Source organism: Gopherus evgoodei, chromosome 4 (assembly GCF_007399415.2).
Source record: "Gopherus evgoodei ecotype Sinaloan lineage chromosome 4, rGopEvg1_v1.p, whole genome shotgun sequence".
Lineage (NCBI taxonomy): Eukaryota > Metazoa > Chordata > Testudines > Testudinidae > Gopherus > Gopherus evgoodei.
Genome location: NC_044325.1, coordinates 43,159,272 through 43,180,198, shown reverse-complemented (window position 1 = coordinate 43,180,198; position 20,927 = coordinate 43,159,272). Strand labels below are relative to the sequence as shown.

At 43.0% G+C, this 20,927-nt stretch overlaps 1 protein-coding gene across 2 annotated transcripts in view; it reads right to left on the bottom strand.

The window, feature by feature from the left end:
• SPTLC2 (serine palmitoyltransferase long chain base subunit 2) overlaps window positions 1-20,927 on the bottom strand; it is a 126,426-nt gene that overhangs the window by 69,332 nt on the left and 36,167 nt on the right. For both annotated transcript variants that reach the window (XM_030559024.1, XM_030559025.1), the window contains 6 exons: window positions 15,492-15,646; window positions 11,531-11,679; window positions 11,048-11,172; window positions 4,651-4,744; window positions 2,334-2,439; window positions 1,180-1,399 (listed from right to left, as the gene is read on the bottom strand). In XM_030559024.1, coding sequence (XP_030414884.1) covers window positions 1,180-1,399; window positions 2,334-2,439; window positions 4,651-4,744; window positions 11,048-11,172; window positions 11,531-11,679; window positions 15,492-15,646 — 849 coding nt within the window. The remainder of the gene's footprint in view (window positions 1-1,179; window positions 1,400-2,333; window positions 2,440-4,650; window positions 4,745-11,047; window positions 11,173-11,530; window positions 11,680-15,491; window positions 15,647-20,927) is intronic.

The following is a 20,927-nucleotide window of genomic DNA, read 5'->3' as shown; positions in this document are numbered from 1 at the left end:
CACAAGATGGAAGCAAGCCATGTGGAAGACATAGGGCACCACTCCCTGGAACGGTTACTTATCAGTCATTGTATTATAAAACTATTCCACAACCCCCAGAAATGAGAACCACTACAGTAAAACATCACAGCACATGGTGGGACAAATTCTGGCCTCCGCTATGAAAAAAGCTATGGGACTGCACAACGGTAACCAGGGGCAGAAATTTATCTCAACATATATTACTCAAGTTCTATTAGCATGATGCTGTTTTTGTCCCCTCCAAGAAACAGAGGGCTTTAGAGCAGTGGTTCTCAACCAGAGGTCTATGAACGCCTGTGGGTCAGCAGACTATGTCTATGGGGTCTGCGAAAGGCTGTCATTCCCATAGAACAGTGGTTTTCAACCTGTGGTTACAGCCCTGCAAATCTGGGGATATCTGCTTTATAGATATGGACCAATATTTTGAGGATCGGATGCAGATACAAATTTTGTATCCACACAGGGCTCTTGGGAGTCTGCACATAACGTTTAAGATCTGCAAAGGGCCTGGCACCTCCATTCTACATTTTTTAAGGGGTCCACAAATGAAAAAAGGTTGAGAACCACTGCTCTAGAGCAGGGCTTCCCAAGAGGTGTTTGACCTCCCCCGGGAGGACTATCGGGCATATAGCAAAGAGAGAAAGGACTATGGAAATTAAAAAAGATGCCTGAGAGCAGATGAAATAGCATACAGTGTTGCTCCATAGAGCTTAATTAGGAGCTAGGAAACCCTTGTCTTCAGAGTTCTCACTGCTAGCTTCATTAACAGGTAGCAATTAAAAAATCCCTACCTTAAAGCACTGAGTAGCTATTAGTAGAAGAATTGCACAACCTCTCCTCACCCAATCTCAGCAGCTTTAACTTATCACTCCTTCAGGGGAATTAGGAGTTCTTAGGGAACTTTTTCCTGGATTCAACTCATCCACATTGGACAGAATTCCACATAACTGAACTGCACAATGTTTAGTTCCCAGTGTACCAGGTGAACTCAAGAAACAAGTTAACTCTGAAATTAGCAAGACCTCTAGGGACGTATCCTGGTACAGAACTGGTAGGGCCCTAACTATCTGTTAACCAACTAGTAGTTTCCTCTTTTTAATCTTCAGAAGCCCAAATGAATAGCTTGCTTCCTACCATGTCTCCCCACCACTTCTTTACCTTCTTGCCTCCAATGTACCCTCCAGCAGCTCCAAAGCTCTTGGTGAACGTTCCCATCATAACATCCACATCCTCAGGGTTAAGTCCAAAATACTCCACCACACCCCGGCCAGTGAGACCCAGGGCACCTATACTGTGAGCCTCGTCCAGGTACAGGTATGACTTGTACTTCTTCTTGAGGGCAATCACTTCAGGCAGGCGGACTATGGAACCCTCCATGCTGTTGAAGAAAAACAGATCAAATCAGGTTAGATTCAGCTTTAAGGGGTTTTGATAGCTGGGGTTCTGTTTGGAGATTCTAAACTGGCTTCCTATCCTCCTTCTCTTTACTTCCTTTTAGCAGTTACGTAATTATCATGGAAGCATTATCTAGAGGCCATAACACCTCTATGGAAAAATTTCTTTTACAAGTGTTTATGTTTAAAAACAAGATTTGTTGCATTCTGTGTCCAAATTTCCTTATTCTGAAAGTCAGTATCACAAGTTAAACAGATTAAGTTGCAGCAAGGATGACAGACCAATCCAATGCATTCTGTAATGTGTTTCCATCTAAAACAGATTCTGCTTCTTTGCCTCACAAACCTCAGTGTCCTATGCTGCCACCAGTTCACTTGTCATTGTTGGTCTCCTAGATGAGACCAGCCAGGCTGAGCCATGCCTTCCAACAAGCAGCTCCAGACCACCTGATCCTTAAGTCATGAACTAGGTGCAAGGGCAACTGATCTCCCATTTATATCTCCCACACACTCAGAGAAGTCATGAGAGCTGCACATATTTCCATCTATTCCCATTAGCATGATCAATAACAGATCACCAGAGAAGGGAACTGGACTAGAGGGTAATAAACACAATCTAAAACCTCAGCTCCAGAGCTTAGCATGTTTGATGTAAATAATTTGTTTAGATTAGTTAGAATTTGTGCTGTATTTAGGAGATGGGAAGCTTTCCATCAGCATCAGTTGTTATTACAGTAGGCCATGTGGGAGGAGCTTACAGATCAATCTAGGTCTAAAACAAATGGTCTCTCATCAAGAGCAACAGCTAAGAGGCATGCTACATTAATCAACTCTACAGCTTGGTCCAGCAATGGAACCCAAACCCTGACAGCTGGATCCTGCTAAGAGAGTGTAGGCAAGGTAGAGAATAACTTGTACCTGTAAATTCCCTCCACCAGGATGAGGATTTTTTTCCAGGGCCTGCGGGTGCGAGGTTGCCCATGCACAATGGCATCTCTGAGCAGTTTCTCCAGGCTCTGCATGTCTGCACAGGAAAAAAAAGCATTAGTACGAAGTAACTAAATGCAGGAGCACACAAATGAGGTCACAGCTACAAGTCACAGCCACCCCCTGATATGAAGAGTGACTCACAGAGACTAATACCTGTGGAATCTATACTCTATCATGATCCAAGTTTGGCCACATTGCATTTGAAGCCACATCTCCTGCAAGCCACATCTCATGTTAAAGGTGACTGTGGCTGTGTGGTATAGCACTGACGCATGATTTCCACTATGGGCCAGGATTTGGTCATCCCTGGTTAAGGGTACAACAGTACAGAGATCAGAAAGAGACAGACTTGGAAATAAAAGGGAAGAGAGAAATGGGTTGGTAAATGGCAGGTAGAGATGAGTGAAGGCATTGGTGTTTGGGAAAAACAAGAGCAGGCTTAGTGGTTGGAACAAAGGCGCCAGAGAGGAGAGAATGAGTTCAAGGATGATGGGCTGGAGGCAGACAGCTGGGGAATGGGCAAAGGAGGACAGATGAGGAAGCAAGTTCTCCCCTAATGTCATTTCTGTCTTTAAATAAACTGAAAGAGATGGTGGGTGGAGAAAAGAGACACAAGAGCTAATAAGGAAGAAAATCTGATGAGACCTGATGGGGTTGGAGGTGTGGAAAGAGAAAGCTAATACACAAGGAACAAAGCAGAGTAAAGTAAGCAAAGGACAGTGAGTGAAGGAAGTTGGGGCAGTTACAGGCCTCTGCCCTCTAGAAACACTGCACTTGGGGAGCAGAGACCAGAGGCAAGATGAATGCACAGGAGAGAGCAGAATTCATACCACACCATAACAATAAAGTGGAGGGCTGTGAGCAGCAGCATACTCCAAGACATCAGTAGCCTGAATTGAGTGACAGTGCAGATTAAATTATGCAGGGAGGAGCGAGGGAGAGATTGATGTTGAATAACAAGACCAGAGTGCGCTTGAGTGATGAGAAGAGCACACCACATAGCACTTGGAGATCCAGTTAATGGAATGGTTACTGTGAATAAATCATGGAGGAGTCAGTCCAGACTAAGAGCCCAAAGGAAAGAAAGACATTACAGATAGAGTGATCAACATGGAAGTTTAAGTGACACAGGATGAAGATGGAGGAGGAGGAGAGAGCTAGGCATGGAAAACAAGTTATGAGGAGGCTGGCAGGAAGCACAGACAATCACAAAATAAGAGGAAAGAGTGTGATTTTGAAAAGTGGCAGTGGGAGGAGCCAAAAGAACCTTTTCTTTCTGGTTTCAGAGTCCAGGAGACTGTGCCAAAGCATGGTTGCCAGGCATGGGTAGGGGTACTTAATTTTAATGCTTTTTGTCCATACGATAGACAATGATTACAGAACCATGTTAGAGAACCTTATTGCAGACAAGATCCTGACCTAGGAAACTAAGCGATGACCTAAGAAACCATACAACCACCTAGATCATCTATCTAGGTTCTTACATGGACTTTCACCACTTTAGTATCTGACATGGATTGTAATAAGATTCTGTACGTGTGCTGACCCATACATGATAGAAACTGAAAGGTCTGAACACCAGCAGTTCACCTGCATATAAAGCCAGTGCATGGCTGTCTGGCATATTAGGGATGTAAATATTGTTTAAAAAGTTAATAGTTTAAACTATTAAAATTATATTGTTTAACCGATTAAAGGGAGAGGGCCCGGGCGCTCCACTCCAGCTGGCCCCAGGGCTGGGGGCTAACGGTAAGATTAATACTTACTGCTGGTTAACCATTTAATATTTTACATCCCTACTTTACATACGAAAAGCTATAAGGGGAGCCAGAAATGCAACACCATAAAGTGCTACTGATTGGAGTGGAGGAGTACTGGCAGAGCTGGGAAGAGAAAGCCTACATGACACCTGCCTCCAATATCTAGATTTAATTAATCAGACACCCACATTTACATAAAGCACTAAATTCACTCACCCAGTTTAAGAAATCTCTTCCATAAGTGTCTCTCTCAACAACCTCAAAAAAACCCCTGTATTTAACGGTCAATTTGCAGAGAACAGAGCTTCCAATCCAGGGTTTGCAACACTATTAACTCTAAGGTGCTAGCAGCCCCTAAGAGCCTTCAATTCTTGGAAATGGGGTTCCCAGTTGGAAATTCAGATTTACAACAACAAGAGGCAGAAATCTCAAAAAAGAGCGTTTGACATGTCTGAGAGGAAGTACCCCCCCCAACAGATACTCACTGTTGTGCTTGAAGACTCGAATAGTTGCTCCTGACAATCTTGCTCCAAGCACTAGTGATGCATGATTCAGCTCATCGCTCAGTATCAGACAGCCCTGCACAAGGGGGGAAAATGAGGCAAAAAGACTGAATAGACTGAGGCTAACAGCAAATCAGTGTGATAAGACTATTCTTATTTGCCTTCATTAATTTTTAAAAAATTTTTAGAGATATCCTATCTCCTAGGACTGGAAGAGACCTTGAAAGATCATCAAGTCTAGCCCCCTGCCTTCACTAGCAGGACCAAGTACTGATTTTGCCTCAGATTCTTAAATGGCCCCCTCTAGTACTGAACTCACAACCCTGGGTTTTAGCAGGCCAATGCTCAAACCACTGAGCTATCCCTCGCACTCTTCAAACGGCTGTGTTTGTAGTAGATGAGACAGCTCTGCCTTTGATTATCACCAGTAATGCACGTGTGCAGATCCCAGTATCCTGCCATCAAGTCAAGATCAGTGATTCACCATATGAATCCTGTGGGGAATAAGTGAAAGCCATACTTTACTAGGAAGTGCTGTGCGCTATACAGGGCATCTACACACAGCTGGTCATAGTGTCAGTTTGTGAAAGCCGAGTATGTGAAAACAATTTAATCAATTATCTCAGGGAGAAGATAAGATTTCCTAATGTCGTTGAACTAGCACCTACTAGTCCTGCGATCAGCCTTATATTAAAAGAAGGCACGGGTATTGCTATTAAGCAATTATAAATGATGTTTGTTAAAATCAGTGTTCACACGAAACAGAGAACAGGAAATCTAACACAAAACAGGAAGTTTTCAATGCAGCCTGACTCACCCTCAGGAGGTCTGCATATTTCTGACCGCACAACCCTTATGGATTTCACACCATCCCCAGCCTATCTTTGGCTCTGTCTACTAGGAAACTGAAGGACTGCTGCTAACAATTGTCAGCAGTGAGCCTGTCTCCTCCAGAACGTGGTGCTGAAAACTGTAAAGTGCACAGCTGTTCTCAATCATGTTTTGCCAGTGTTGAAAAACTGACTATGTCCTATCTGCATTACAGTTATGCAGTTTTCTGGGGCATGCCAGGGCAATCAAAAGGACCCGGGCCTTGTCCATATTTATCTTTTCCAGGACCTTGCCGATCAGCAGAAATGGGGGAAAGGCATAGAGAAACTGGCTTGACCAGGACAGGAGAAAGGCATCAGAGATAGTGCCCCATCCCAGCCCCCGCCCCGAACAGAATGGGGGACAGCGACAGTTCTGCCGAGTCACGAACAGGTCCACGTGGGGAGTTCCCCACACTTGGAAAAGTCTGTGCACCACCTCTGGGTGGAGAGGCCACTCGTGCTGAGACGAGAAGAGTCTGCTGAAGCAATCCGCCCGCACGTTCTGGGCGCCCGGCAGACAGAGGGCCTGTAGGCAGATGTTGTGGGCTATACAAAAGTCCCACAACCTGAGAGTTTTGCAACAGAGGGCAGAGGATCGGGCTCCGCCTCACCTGCTGATGTAGAACATTGAGGCCGTTGTCTGTGAAGACCCTGACCACCCTGCCCTCCAGGTGCGAGTGGAAGGCCATGCACGCCAGCCATACCACCCTGAGCTCCTTGATGTTTATGTGGAGGGTCAGATCCTGAGCAGACCACAGACCCATTGGAGCATGTTTCTCGGGGAGGACCACCACCGATGTGGAGGACTGGTACTGTCGGTAACAGCTGCTCCGCGATCGGCTCCGGCGGGCAGACCCACAATGGCGAGACGACAGCGATTGACGCCCGGGGCTGTGGAGGCGGTGCTGTGGTGGGGTCCTGGAGAAGGATGACAAACGGGAACAAAGCCGATGTTCGTGCTGGGACCGGCTGCCCTCAACAATGAGGACCTTTGGTGTTGTCTGCCTCAGTCCCATTGGTGTTCACTCCTTGAGGCAGAGCAGTGCGAGAGTGTCGATCAGACATAATCCAACCAGACAGCCCGGTGGGCATCAAGGGTGATCCACGTGGACTTTACCCTGAACAGACGCTGGGCGGTGAACCACATCAGGAATGTTCCCTTGACTGAGACCAGTACCGAGCCGGGGGCGACTGTGGAGATTCCAGAGGAAGCTTGGCTCTGGAGCGTGGGGCTGACACCGACGATGCTCCTGGTACCTGCATGGACATATCATCCTGGGCCCTCTGCAGGGCCTCCGGCGTGGAGGGTATCTGGACAGCCAGGGAGGCCTGCTCTGAATGGGCCAGGCTACTCCACTCAACTTGGAGTTAGAGGCCTAGAGGCCAGTGGGAATCGAGGACTGCCAACATGGGTCTAGCCTCTGTCCCAGGTTTACTCTGGTGCCGGGACAAACAAGGTCTCTTCCTAGCCTTCTTAGTGTGTCCTGTGGATGGGGAGCGGTGCCGACAAGTCGATGGCGCCGAAGGGTCGCCATGCACTGACACTGTGGTGCCCGGTGCAGACTCAGAGCGGCATGCTGGAGCTGGGTCAGCGCCGACTCCATCAGAATAGCCCGGAGCCTAATGTCCCTTTCTCTCTCGGTCCGAGGCTTAAATGACTTGCAAATCTTGCAGCGATCACTGAGATGGGTTTCCCCCAAAAAGTATAAACAGCCCGTGTGCAGATCACTCACTGGCATAGATCGCCTACAAGTGTCACATGACTTAAAGCCCAGGGCACGGGGTATGCCCCGGCCCAGGGGCTCTAGCTAAACTAAACAACTACAGGTACCATACACTCAATGAAAAAGCAGTTTTGGCAACAAGCTACAGCAATGCTGGAGCAGAGCAGTTCTGAAGCACCTTCACTGGCAGCAAGACAGAACTGACGGTAGGAAGAGCATGCAGCAGCCCTTATACTGCACCATGGAGGCGCCACCCCAGTGGTCACTAGGGCGCTCGCCTACTGGTACTGCTGGGGAAAAACTTTCAGCACCACTGCATGCAGCAAGCACACACACCAATTGTGGAATACACATGAGCAATCACTCCATGAAGAAATAAATACATGTTTGACAGCCAGAAGAGACCTTATGAAATGTTCAGAACAGTTTGACAGTGGAGCTCCAAAGGAAAGAGGCTATCTTCTTGTGTTTAATAATTACTGAACACAGCAACAACCATGATGATTAATTATCATGCATATTCCATAACATGCCTATTACTGCAAGAGACAGAAAATATTACAACTCTTAATTTGATACAATCAACAAGAGGCAAGAATATCATCTATTAGGGTACATCTATACTTCAATAAAAACACCCACAGCACAGCCACTGTGCATCAGCTGACTTGGGCTCAGCCTGCAGGACTAAAAACAGGAGTGTAGCTATTCGGGCTTGGGCTGGACCCTGGGCTCTGAGAACCTCCCGCCTCACAGGATCTCAGAACCAGAGTCCAGCCCAAGGCCAAACATCTTCACTGCCATTTTTAGCTCTGTGAGCCTGTGTCGATTGACCCAGCTCAGATTTCATGCCAGGGTTTGTTTTTGTTTTTTTATTGCAGCGCAAACACATGTCACCCAGCATCTCTCAATGTGTTCTTCCTATCTAAGTATATTTACATGGCCTTCATCACCATAATAGCCGAGTATCACCTAATTATGTTTTAAAAAACCCAATCATCTGCAGATTGGGGAAAAAAAGGAAAAGTCTTGGGCCTTGACATTTTAGCATTTATGTTCCTTCAGAAGATCCAGAAATGCTGGTTAACCTCACTCACCACCTCTGAGGCTTCTTCTGTAGAGATGCTGATGGTATATTAAATAAATCTATATTGGATCTATATTGATGAAATAAATATTCACTTGTTACACTGTACTCATGGAGGATTTCAGTTACCTACAATAAGTATCTGTTGGGTAATGGACAACCAGAATCAAGTATACACAAAAGTGCCTATGCCACACAGAAGACAACTTAAGGATCCAGGAAGTTTGCAGAGAAACCTGGATCAACACCATTTCACTGAGGGACAGAAAGTAGTGAAAAAACCCTGTGGAAAAGCTGTCACTGGCTACTTAAATCACCCATAGTAAAAGCTGTGAGATTCACACAACATGGCATTTCAAAGATATTAGATTTCGGGAAAGTTAGATTTTGAGCATTTAATACTTTTACATAAGATGCAATCGGAGAAAGTATTAATATCTATCAGTGTGGAAAACAGCTGGTAAACTCTAAGAACAAACAATTAAGGCTAAAGAGACTATGTATCCTCCAAAACAAAATGCAAAGAGCATGAAGTAGTTGCTTCACCAGGAACATGCTCCAGAGTTTTAGAAGAGGAGATGGGACGCAACCACACAACAACAGAGGGTAAGGTGAGACTTGTAGAGGAACGACAAGGACGTCCAAAAAAGCAGAATTTTCTAATCTTGGACAATTATGAATGGGGACTTTATAGTTATCAGGCAAAATTAGAAAGAAAGCAGGCTTATTACTAAAAGGAATGAAAATAGGTGAAAATTACTAATTTCTCTTATGCATACAATTGACAAACAAAAGACTAACCCTATTAACTTTAATCTTCAAACTTTATCAGATGCAATCAATGCAACGTGTCTAACTTAAGAAAGAATGTTTAAAAATAAATCTAAATTTCCATTGCTGCATCAGAGATATGCATTCTCTAGTCAGCAAGCGAAATTATCCTTGCAGCTGACACTAGCTTTTTTTGAATTTTCATTCCCTCTCCACAGTCTCTACGAGCTCTTGAACCTTTCTCCCAAACCTGCTATGTTTCTAGCATCTATTCCATTATTGTTATTAATGATATATAACAGGTTTCTAGAATTCCTGGAGAAAACATGAGCACTTCAAATTTTGGTGGAGTGGTGGACTATCCCAAATCTGTTAAATTTTAATTTCTATTACTGGATTGAGTCGAAATACCTTCTGAAGACCCTTCACCAAAACCCCTAGAAATCATCTCAAAGCACAAATGTAAAACAATTAATCTCCTTGGATGAGAATAACTATATAAATGGTAAGTAACTGAATTTTTATGAAGTATTTAATAATTTGTCACAAAATCTTACTCATTACTTCAGTTTGTCTTAAATAAAAAAACAAGGCGTCTTAAGAAAAACAGGAAACCTAGGACTTTAAAGACTTTACCATGGTAAATGTTCACACATAGAGAAAGAAAGATATGGCAGCAGCTAAGTCAGCTTAAATTTTTCAGATATTGCTATCATTTAACATAAGTACCAGTTTCTCTAGTTGTGGAAATAACTTTACAATACAAACAAAGTGATCCTCTTCAATCTTCAGACAGCTACTGCAACCCTGGATGCTGATCAGAGCTTGCCAGGTGTTAACATAGTGAAAGTGAGCAAAGCTTTCAGTTTCGCTGCTGCCCACAAGATTCTGAATAGCTTCAGTGAAACCACCCAGAATCATGTCAATTTCACTTCTGCTGCTTGGGAAAATTGTAAGTAGTGTCAGAGGCAGATACTGAAGGTATTCAAGAAAAGGACTACCCAGAAAAAGGCAGGAGATGAGATGAAGCAACAGAAATTTAAAAGGTTCAGACACCATAGGAGGAATTCAGAGGGGTTCAAGGGGGAACAATTAGTAATAACAGGATGCAATTAAAAATGGGAAAATTTAAATTATACCAAGAAAAAATCCTGATAGAAAGATGTGCAGGGCTCTAGAATCATCTCCCAAGGGAAGGAGAAGTCCCATCAGATTATATTTAAATCTGAACAGGAGACAGCAATAGAACATACTTGGTGCTATACCAGCAGAAGCAGATGGATTAAATGGAGTTTAACAGGTCTTCTCCATCCCTTAATCTCCTATGATCAGATAACACCATTTAGTGATGCAAGAGATTCAGGCTGAGTTCTGTGCTGTCAGGCAGCAGAAATATTTTGCAGGCCTGAATGATCATTGTATTCATTAACGCAGCACTATTTGGCGAACAAAATGTTTTTCTTTTATGGGTTTATTACATCAAAGGAAATTTTTCTGCCCTAGTTACTACTGTCTTTATGAGGGATTATAGGTTTCCAAGCTTATGACTGGGATGCCCAACTTGGCTCAATTTTATGCCAGTTTGGAGGAGCATTCAGTCTCCCAGCAAGCTGTCAGAACAGTCTGTGGTTAGGCAGTTTACTGAAGTAATCACAATCTTTAATATCAAGGTGTGGCCTGCAGAAACAAAGTCCCACAAGGTTGTGCTCTCTCCCAACACAAGAGCTATTCTGGACCATTACAGGTCCTAACAGTGTCCCCAAAAGACCCTTGGGTTGAGATACAGTATAAATGACATACTAGGACCTGTTTCTGCAAAGAACATTTGCAGTGACTTCTTTGAAAAAAGAGTGAGCAACCCCTAAAGAGTCCATTAGCAGAAATTTCATGCCAGACACCGTTACCCATTCTCTCTGAAGCCATACCTTGCCAACTAAAGCAGGAATGTTCATTGAGTTGGTTGAAAATCCCATCCCATATGTCATTGCAGCCTCCACACCCAGGAACCTGGCCACTAGTTTTTCCAGCTCCTCATGCTTGTCCAGATTTCCTGCACGTAAAATAGCAAAAGAGAAGTCCAAAATAGACCAGATGAATCGGGGGCCAAATCTGTGCCGCAAGCGGTTTTTCAACAACTAGATTTTTTTTGGTATGATCCAGAAAGGAGGGGAGGGAGGGGGTTGTCAGTGGAAAATCTGACAACATATCAATGAAGACGGTTGTGACTGTGTAAACTAAGCATGCCAGAACAGAAAAGGAAACAGAGTTTATCTTCACTCTGTAGTTATTTCTTTACTGCTTTATCTGAGGTTCAAAAGCTAGAACCATACAGTGTTTTGTAGAGACTAATGAACAGATTATGATTTAAGTATATACTTCGAAAACACCTGCCCCCCACCTAAACTTACCCATTTCCTGCCTAGTGCTGCATACCCCAGCTCCATACTGTGTCAGTACTTTAGCTGCTGCTTCTTTGCAAATTCCAGTGTTCTGAGCAAATCCAAGATAGTTGTAGGAACCCATGTTAATAACGTCTTTTATCACTCTCCCTGTGTACCTGTATTTCAATAACATCACATGTTAAGACACTGACAAACAAACCCAAGATCCAACTACACAAGAATACACTAGCTACCATTAGCCTGCTAGGAAATGCATGGAACTAAGAGAGACCAACAGTTAGCGGCCAGAAAGTTTATGTGGATACGGTCCTCATTTTCAAAACTGAAATAATTAGCTGAACAAGGATTCTCTTTCATTGCTGGGGTCTCTAATTCAAGTTACATGTATTAAAGGTATTAAGCCATTTTTAACAAATATCTGATTTCTCATCTTTATGCTTATATAATTAAAAAAATTAAATGAAGGCTAGAAGCTAGTAGATGTTCTTTGAAATACTGTCTTATATTTTTTAAAGAATGTTGAAGGTTTTTCAAATCATTTGTTAGCTGTGTCCTTCCTTCCCCTCCAGACTCCCACCCCCAAATTTCAAGCCTTTTCTTTCCATTTTAAAAATGAATTCTTTAGACCAATTAGGTTGGCATTATGCCCAACAGGATATGCCCCAGCACACAAAGGAAATGCATCTGGAAATCAGCACTGGTGTGTTGCAGTACGGGGCAAGAACAAACTGTAGTGGAAAAAAGTCGCATTGACTATAATACTCTTGAAAGTCAAGGACAGGCATCATAAGTTACACTGTGTGTTGGGCTGTACAGGTTTCACACATACAACCTCTGTACCTCAGATTTGATCTGTAGCAACCCTTGCTATTCCACTTCTGGTCTCCACCCCACAGCTCTGCCAGTTTATTTCAGTCTTGACCCAGAGCACTCCTGCTAAACTCAGCCTTAGACAATCATGTGGTGTTTGTGTGAAGTGTACTGTTGTGATAATCGAGCCCACAAATTTACCCTAATTGCTTGCTCAGCTGTGAGAAATAAGTGAAAGTTAATGGAATGTCACACTATCCTGTAACAAATGTTGATGAGAAAAGATATAAAAGCAAGACAAAGACTGAATTAGTATAAAGAGGCCTACTGATATAATTCAAGGAATGTGTTAAGATCATGCCTGGTTAAATAAAAACAGCGTGGGATCAGAAATCAGTGAACCACAATTGGCACGTAGGAAGTTTGGTCTAATTGATGGACAAAGTAATGAGTGGAATATCCCATCTCATCACTCCTTTTTGGGGTTCTAAAAGACTTTGGGGAAGAACAAAAATCTTTTTATCATCACTACAGGAGTAGTGGAAGGATTGGTGCCATGACACTAGACTTTGATACTCCAGTGGTAGCATGGGACTATTATCACTAAACCAGCAAGGACCCAAACTTGATAAATGTGAGATCCTGCTGTATTCCCCTCCCTCATGTGCTTCTTTCTGTCCCTTATATCTTCCTCTTGCTCTCTCCCTCTCAGCTTTTCATATGATCCTGAAGTCAACCATATTACATGGCACCAGCACAATGAAATGAGACAGCCCATCCAGCTCTGTTCAGCCTGAGAAGGACTAGTGAAACAGAGGGACCTGCTCAGACCAACCAGATGATATCCATGGTCAGTTGGAGTCCAGAACAGCTGTCATGGCCCACCCGTCAGTCCAAAGCATCCATCCATACTTGACCAGCCTCTCTTTATCCTGAGAACATCAACAAAAGCTGTGTTTCCCCTATCTTTACTATCTTTTCTATATCTGTCTTGTCTAAAGCAGGAAAGTGACTCAGTCCCAAATCAGAACTGAACAACAGAACTCACCCATTACTTCCCCACCAAAGACTGTTTGGCTGAATAAAAGATTTACTAATATTCAGTGTTTCTAAAAAGGGACTTTGATTATCCAAAACAAAGTTAATCAATTTCAATGCTCTCTTCCTCATTTTGAGTCTTTTCCTTTTGTGGGTTTCAGTCAAACTACTAATCTTTTGCATAAATTTTATAGTATACTTTGCCACAATTCTAAGCAGGCCGAGGTCTCTGAATACCAAACCCCAAACCTTGTTTAAAACTATTCAATGTCGGACAGGATGGAGTTAATACTTTGACCTACATATTCAATCTCAATTAACACAACAGTACACCCCAGGAGCCAAAATACCAAACTCTCACTTGGATTCTAATCCATGTCAGAATAAAGTCACCAGAAGTGAGACAGGTTAAGCAGCAAATGCAGTAAATGCTCTCACAAAGGTACTGGCCTGATTTTACCACTGGCTTCCCACTACTATGTGAACCGTTCCATACAAAGATATAAAACACTTCTAATCACTGTTTACAGATACAGGTATAAACTATTACACAAATCATAACCCCAGCGAAGAGGAATTGGCATCTCAAACTCTCAAGTTCCTTGGTTCAAATTTGTGGCACTTCTAAGAACATCAGAATGGCCAAACTGGGTCAGATCAATGATACATCTAGCCCAGTATCTTGTCTTCGACAGTGGCCAATGCCAGGTGCTTCAAAGGGAATGAACAGAACAGGGCAATTTGCGAGTGATCCATCCCCTGCCCTCCAGTCCCAGCTTCTAGGAATTACAGGTTTAAAGAGTCTCAGAGCCCATTATGGGGTTGGTCCCTGACCATCTTGGCTAATGGCCATTGATGGATCTACCCCCTCCAGGAACTTATCTGATACTTTTTTGAACCCAGGTATAGTTTTGGCCTTCCTCTGGCAACAAGTTCCACTGGTTGATTGTGAGTTGTGCAAAATAGTATTTCCTTATGTTTGTTTTAAACCTGTCGCCTATTAATTTCATTAGGTGACCCCCGATTCTTGTGTTATGTGAAGGGGTAAATAGCACTTCCTCATTCACTTTCTCCACAACGTTCATGATTTTATAGACTGCCACCATATTTCCTCCCGCTCCCCGGTCACCTCTTTTCCAAGCGGAACAATCATAGTCTTCTTAATCTCTCCTCATATGGAAGCTACTCTATACCCTAATCATTTTTGGTGCTCTTCTCTCTACTTGTTCCAATTCAAATGTCTTTTTTGAAATGAGGAGATCAGAACTGCATGCAGTATTCACGGTGTGGATGTACTATGGATTTATCTAGGGGCACTGATACTTTCTGTCATAGTATCTATCCCTTTCCTATTGGTCCTAACATTCTGTTACTTTTAGACTGCTACTGCACATCGGTCAGATGTTTTCAGTGCACTATTCACAATGACTCCACAATCTTTTTCTTGCATAACAGCTAATTTAGATCCCATCATTTTTCATAATAGTTGGGATTCGTTTTCCATTATGCATTACTCTGCATTTATCAAAAAGAACAGGAGTACTTGTGGCATCTTAGAGACTAACAAATGTATCGGAGCATAAGTTTTTGTGGGCTACAGCCCACTTCATGTCTCTAAGGTGCCACAAGTACTCCTGTTCTTTCTGCGGATACAGACTAACACAGCTGCTGCTCTGAAATCTGCATTTACCAACACTAAGTTTCATCTGCCATTTTGTTGTCCAGTCATCCCGTTTTGAGAGAGAGAGAGACACACACGCAGACACTGACTCTTCACAGTCTGCTTTGGACTTTACTATCCTGAGTAATTTTGTATGTTCTGCCACCAGACTGTTTACCATTTTTCCAGATCATTTACAACTATGTTAAACAGCACTGGTCCCAGTACAGACCCCTTGAGGACACTGCTAATTTACCTTTCTCCACTGTGAAAACTCAGTTGATTCCTACCCTTTGTTTCCTATGTTTTAACCAATTACTGATCCTTGAGAAGACCTTCCTTCTTATCCACTAGTCTGTGCAGGACCTGCTGCTCCTTCAAAGACAGTTTCACAGCCCTCAGGCATTCATAGCCACTCAAGACTAATTATTGGGAATCTTTCCTCACACTTTAACTCACGTAAATGTCCAATTGTAGTCATGGGAAAATCTCTCCAGCATGTCCATTTTGGCCCCAGGCACACTGCAGATTGGTCTGTTCCAGCTGTCTCGGATGCGCATGTAGAGGTTCCTTGTGTAGAAGTTTTCAAAGTCCTGATACAATGGGACAAAGTCCTGCAAAAGATACATTAAGGCCATTCAAGCAAGAGAAGAGATCATATGTCTAGTCTGTTGTGGTACAAGGAGAGACAGTTTTCTGCATCAGTTTGGGATGCATTTTTAAGTGCACTCAAGAAAAATGCAATATATGATGACACTGAACACTTTTCAGCCACTGATTTTAAATAACTTCACTGAGGGGTCAATCCCTACATATAGATCGCTGCTGGGAAGCTAAGGCACAGGGAAAGCCACTTGCCCAACTCCACATAGCAGCAGAACAAGGAACAGAACCTAAACCTCCCAATTCCTAGGACAATGCCCTTATTTACTAGATCATATATCAATCCCAGGAGATGAGTAAAGTTTCCTCAGTAGTTTACATTGCACTGTAGAGAGGAGATGGAGAAGGGGGGGCCCCAGCTGGGGCCTACTTTCCCACCTCCTTCACTCCCAGTGCAGCATGTCCTGTTCAGTGTGTGTTCAGCTGCAACTGAGAGCAAGGAAATCTTACGTATGAAAGTACCCTTTTTACAGTTCATTTTCAGAAAAACAACATACTTTAATGCAATTAATACAGCACCATTAGAATAACTGTGAAAATTAATTTCTAAAATTTCCCAAACTTGTGTTCAGAATCCCATCTATAAAGTTGCATTCTGACAAATACTTCTCTATAGTTTGCATTATCACTTATATCCCACAAAGTTTGTTTGCACAAATGTTTCCTGAACTCCAGCTTCCCTTCCAACGTATCTCTCAGGAAAACCAAAATGTATGTCTTGAATGGATAACACGGAAGAACTTCAAGCTGACTGACAACACTGACACCTCTGAGCACAAGGTAATGTACTCCCGTAGTCCACTTCGAATGCTTGAAAGGATAACGAAATTTCTTTATTTACTGTTCAATTAAAAGGAAGTTAGACATCAGAAGAGCAGTGAGACTGTGGAGAATACACTATTCACCTGATGTACTGGTGCAAGAAAAGCACCTTTCATTAAAAGTGACCTACACAGGGCAAAAAACTAGAGTCTATGATAGAGGAAGACAGACAGGAAGAAAATCCATGCAAGCTGTTTTTCATATTAGAAATTCAGGGCTTGCCTGGCCTGTTCTGTTGTGGAGCTCTTATGAATGAGTGAAGAATTAATGTTTTGACATTAAATATAAGTAGAGCCTCAGAGTTACAAGCACCAGAGTTCCAAACTGACCACTCAACCACGCACCTCATTTGGTACTCATCAGGCAGCAGCAGAGACAAAAAAAAGAAAATACAGTATAATACGTGTTAAATGTAAACTACTAAAAAATATAGGGAAAGTTTTAAAAAAAAGATTCCACAAGGTAAGGTAACTGTTTCTGTGCTTGTTTCATTTAAATTAATACGGTTAAAAGCAGCACTTATTCTGCATAGTAAATTTTCAAAGCTATATTAAGTCAATGTTCAGTGGTAAACTTTTGAAAGGACCACCAAAATATTTAGTTCAGAGTTCCGAACATTTCAGAATTACAAACAACCTCCATTCCCAAGGTGTTCATAACTCCGAGGTTCTACTGTACCATGAAAGTAAATCTCGACTGAGAGGAAAGTAATATTTATTCAGACTTCTTTCAAAGCTTTTAATTAGGTACTGACAGACCAAATAACTCCAACTCATGTTACACATCTGGGAGAAAAACATTTTTGTTAATAATTTAACCATCTCTCTCCTTTAGTTAGCACTGTCTCTCATCCACTGCTCTGGATCCCCAAGGAAAACCACAAACAGAAAGAGTAAAAAGACAAGTGTTGTACAGCTGTGGCTCAGAGCCCTGACATTAGCAGCATGCTCACAGCACAAAAGTATCCAGGATTACAAGGCAGGCAGTGACTGAATGCCCTGCAGATCTGAGGGAAACCCAAAGCGTCACAAGATTCTGTGGTCCTGATATTTCTAAAAGAGAGCAAGTAGCATTGTTTTTTAAAAGCCCTTCTGAGCCACCTTTATGCAGCAGAGCAGCAAAAAAACCCAAACAACTATTTATTCATCTACAAGTAATTTAAATTACATAAGGGTAAACCAAATCCAGCCACAGAATGGACCTCCCAGGTAGACCGAGGATCTCAGATGTGACCTTTCCTGCCTAAGGAGAATTAAAGTTTTTAGAACTTCAAGGTGAAGTGAATTTGACAGATAACAATATCCTAGACAAACCTTATGGAATAAAGTTAAACCTTCCTGAATTAAGTTTAAGTATTTTGGGAGTAGTTTAGGTACTATCTATAGAGCTTCTTTAGGAGGAAGACATTTAGGATGGGGGTGGGAAAACTACAGCCCATGGGCCACATCCAGCCTGCCAGCTGATTTAATCCGGCCCTCAAGCTCCTGCTGGGGATAGGGATCTCGGGCTTGCCTCGCTCCCACACTCCAGCCAGGGAGCTCCATGCATGCATGCCATGGCTCCGCACAGCTCCCAGAAGCAGTGGTATGTCTCGCCACCAGCTCTTAAGCGCAGGGGCAGCCAGGGGGCTCCACACACTGCTCCTGCCCCAAGTGCCACTCCTGCGGCTCCCACTGGCCGGGAACTGCGGCCAATTGGAGCTTCAGGGGTGGCGCCTACGGACAGGGCAGCATGCAGACCCAACTGGCTGCGCCTCCAGGTAGGAGCCAGAGGCAGGACAGGCCGCTGCTTCCGGAAGCTGCTGGAGGTAAAGCGCCACCTGGAGCCTGCAACAGAGCCCCTCCTGCCCCCAACCCCCTGCCCGAGCCCTGATCCCCCTCCCGCCCTCTAAAACCCTTGATCCCAGCCCAGAGCCCCCTCCTGCACCCAAAACCCTTCACCTCCAGCCCCATCCCAGATCCTGCACCCCCAGCCAGAGCCTTCACCTCCCCCATATCCCAATCCCCTGCCCCAGCCCAGAGCCCCCTCCCACACTCCGACCCCCTCAGTTCCAGCCTAGAACACGCTCCTACACCCCAAACCCCTCATCGCCATCCACACGCCAGAGTCCACACCTCTAGCTGGGGCTCTCACCCACCCTGCACTGCAACCCCTTGCCTGGAGACCCCTTCCCACACCCTCAACTCCTCATATCTGGTCCCACGCCAGAGCCTGCACCCCCAGCCAGAACCATCACCCCCTCCTGCACCCCACTTTGTGAGCATTCATGGTCCACCATACAATTTCCATACCCAGATTTGGCCCTTGGGCCTAAAAGTTTGCCCACTGCTGGTTTAGGAACTTCAAAGGACTTTGGGGGACAATATGTGTGGAGTGGATTTCCTAGGAAATACTTGGGAGTGTAGAGAATGCAAATGACCTACTTCAAATTAGGTCTGTCGATTAAATCACAGTTAACTTGTGATTAACTCAAAAAATTTATCATGCTTAATTGCAGTTTTAAATCGCAAACTGTCACATATATTGTATTCTGTGTTGTAACTGAAATCAAAGTGTATACATTACAAATATTAGCACTGTAAAAATTATAAACAAAAGAAATAGTATTTTACAATTCACCTCATACTACTGTAGAGCAATCTGTCATGAAAGTGCAACTTACAACTGTAAATTTTTTTTGTTACATAACTGCACTCATGAACAAAACAAGGTAAAACTTCAGAGCCTACAAGTGCACTCAGTCCTACTTCTTATTCAGCCAATCACTAAGAGAAACAGGTTTGTTTACATTTACAGGAGATAATGCTGTGCTCCTCTTATTTACAATGTGACCAGAAAGTGAGAACAGGTATTTGCATGGCACTTTTGCAGACAGCATTGCAAGGTATTTACATGCCAGATACGCTAAACATTCATATGCCCCTTCATGCTTCCATACTGACAGCGCTCATTAAAAAAATAATGCGTTAATGAAATCTGTGACTGAACTCCTTGGGAGAGAATTGTATGTCCCTGTCTCTGTTTTACCCACATTCTGCCATATATTTCATGTTATAGCCATCTCAGATGACCCAGCAGGTTGTTCATTTTAAGAACACTTTCACAGCAAATTTGACAAAACACAAAGAAGATACCAATGTGAGATTTCTAAAGATAGCTGCAGCACTCAATCCAAGGTTTAAGAATCTGAAGTGCCTTCCAAAATCTGAGAGGTACGAGGTGTGGAGCATGATTTCAGAAGTCTTAAAAGAGCAAAACACTGATGCGGAAACTACAGAACCCAAACCACCAAAAGAGAAAAATCAACCTTCTGCAGGTGGCATCTGACTTGGATAATGAAAATGAATATACGTCAGTCCGCACTGCTCTGGATTGTTATCGAGCAGAACTCGTCATCAGCATGGACACATGTCTCCTGGAATGGAGGTTGAAGCATGAAGGAATATATGAATCTTTAGTGCATCTGGCAAGTAAATATCTTGCAACACTGGCTATAAAAGTGCCATGAGAATACCAGGTAATGCTGTGAACAAGAAGCGGGCAGCATTATCTCCTGCAAATATAAACAAACTTGTTTGTCTGAACTATTGGCTGAACAAGAAGTAGGACTGAGTGGGTTTGCAGACTCTGAAGTTTTACACTGTTATTTTTGAACAGTTTTTTTACTTAATTCTGCATTTCTAAGTTCAACTTTCATGATATACAGATTGCATTACAGTACTTATGAGATAAATTGAAAAATGCAATTTCTTTTGTTTTTTACAGTGCAAATATTTGTAATAAAAAAATAAAGTGAGCACTGTACACTTCGCATTCTGCATTGTAATTCACTATATTTGAAAATGTAGAAAACATCCACAAATATTTTAAAAAATGGTATTCTTATTGTTTTTAAATTGCTTGACAGCACTACTTCAAATCCATCCTTTTGAAGCTGCACTTCGAGAAGAGATCCATTGTCTGGTGGATTACCTATATAAGGTCTCTTCAAAAAGGCAGACTGGATAAATGAGTGACTCAGAGTCATGGATTTTTCTTGTTCAGAGCAAAGGGTGGGATCAACTCAAAACCACAGTAAAGGCCCTGGTAGAGTCTGAAGGGTGCCTCTTCCAGAGCCCATTTTGCAGCTGGAGTGATCTCTAGTAAGCTTATTAGCATGCATGGAGGTTTTTATTATTTTAAAATTATTTCCTCTGTATTGCTTTGACCTTAAGAATGAAATATGTTTGCTTAGAATGAAGGTTGTGGTAGCTTGTAACTGTATCAATTACAGACAGTGTACTTGTCTTAGAGGAGAGAAGCAAAGCATGTCTCCTTAAGCGGATTGTCTGTTGCTAGGATTAAGGCAGAGAAGACAGGGAACTGGTTTACATGTAAATACCTAGTCAGAAGGGAAAGAGATGCAGGTCT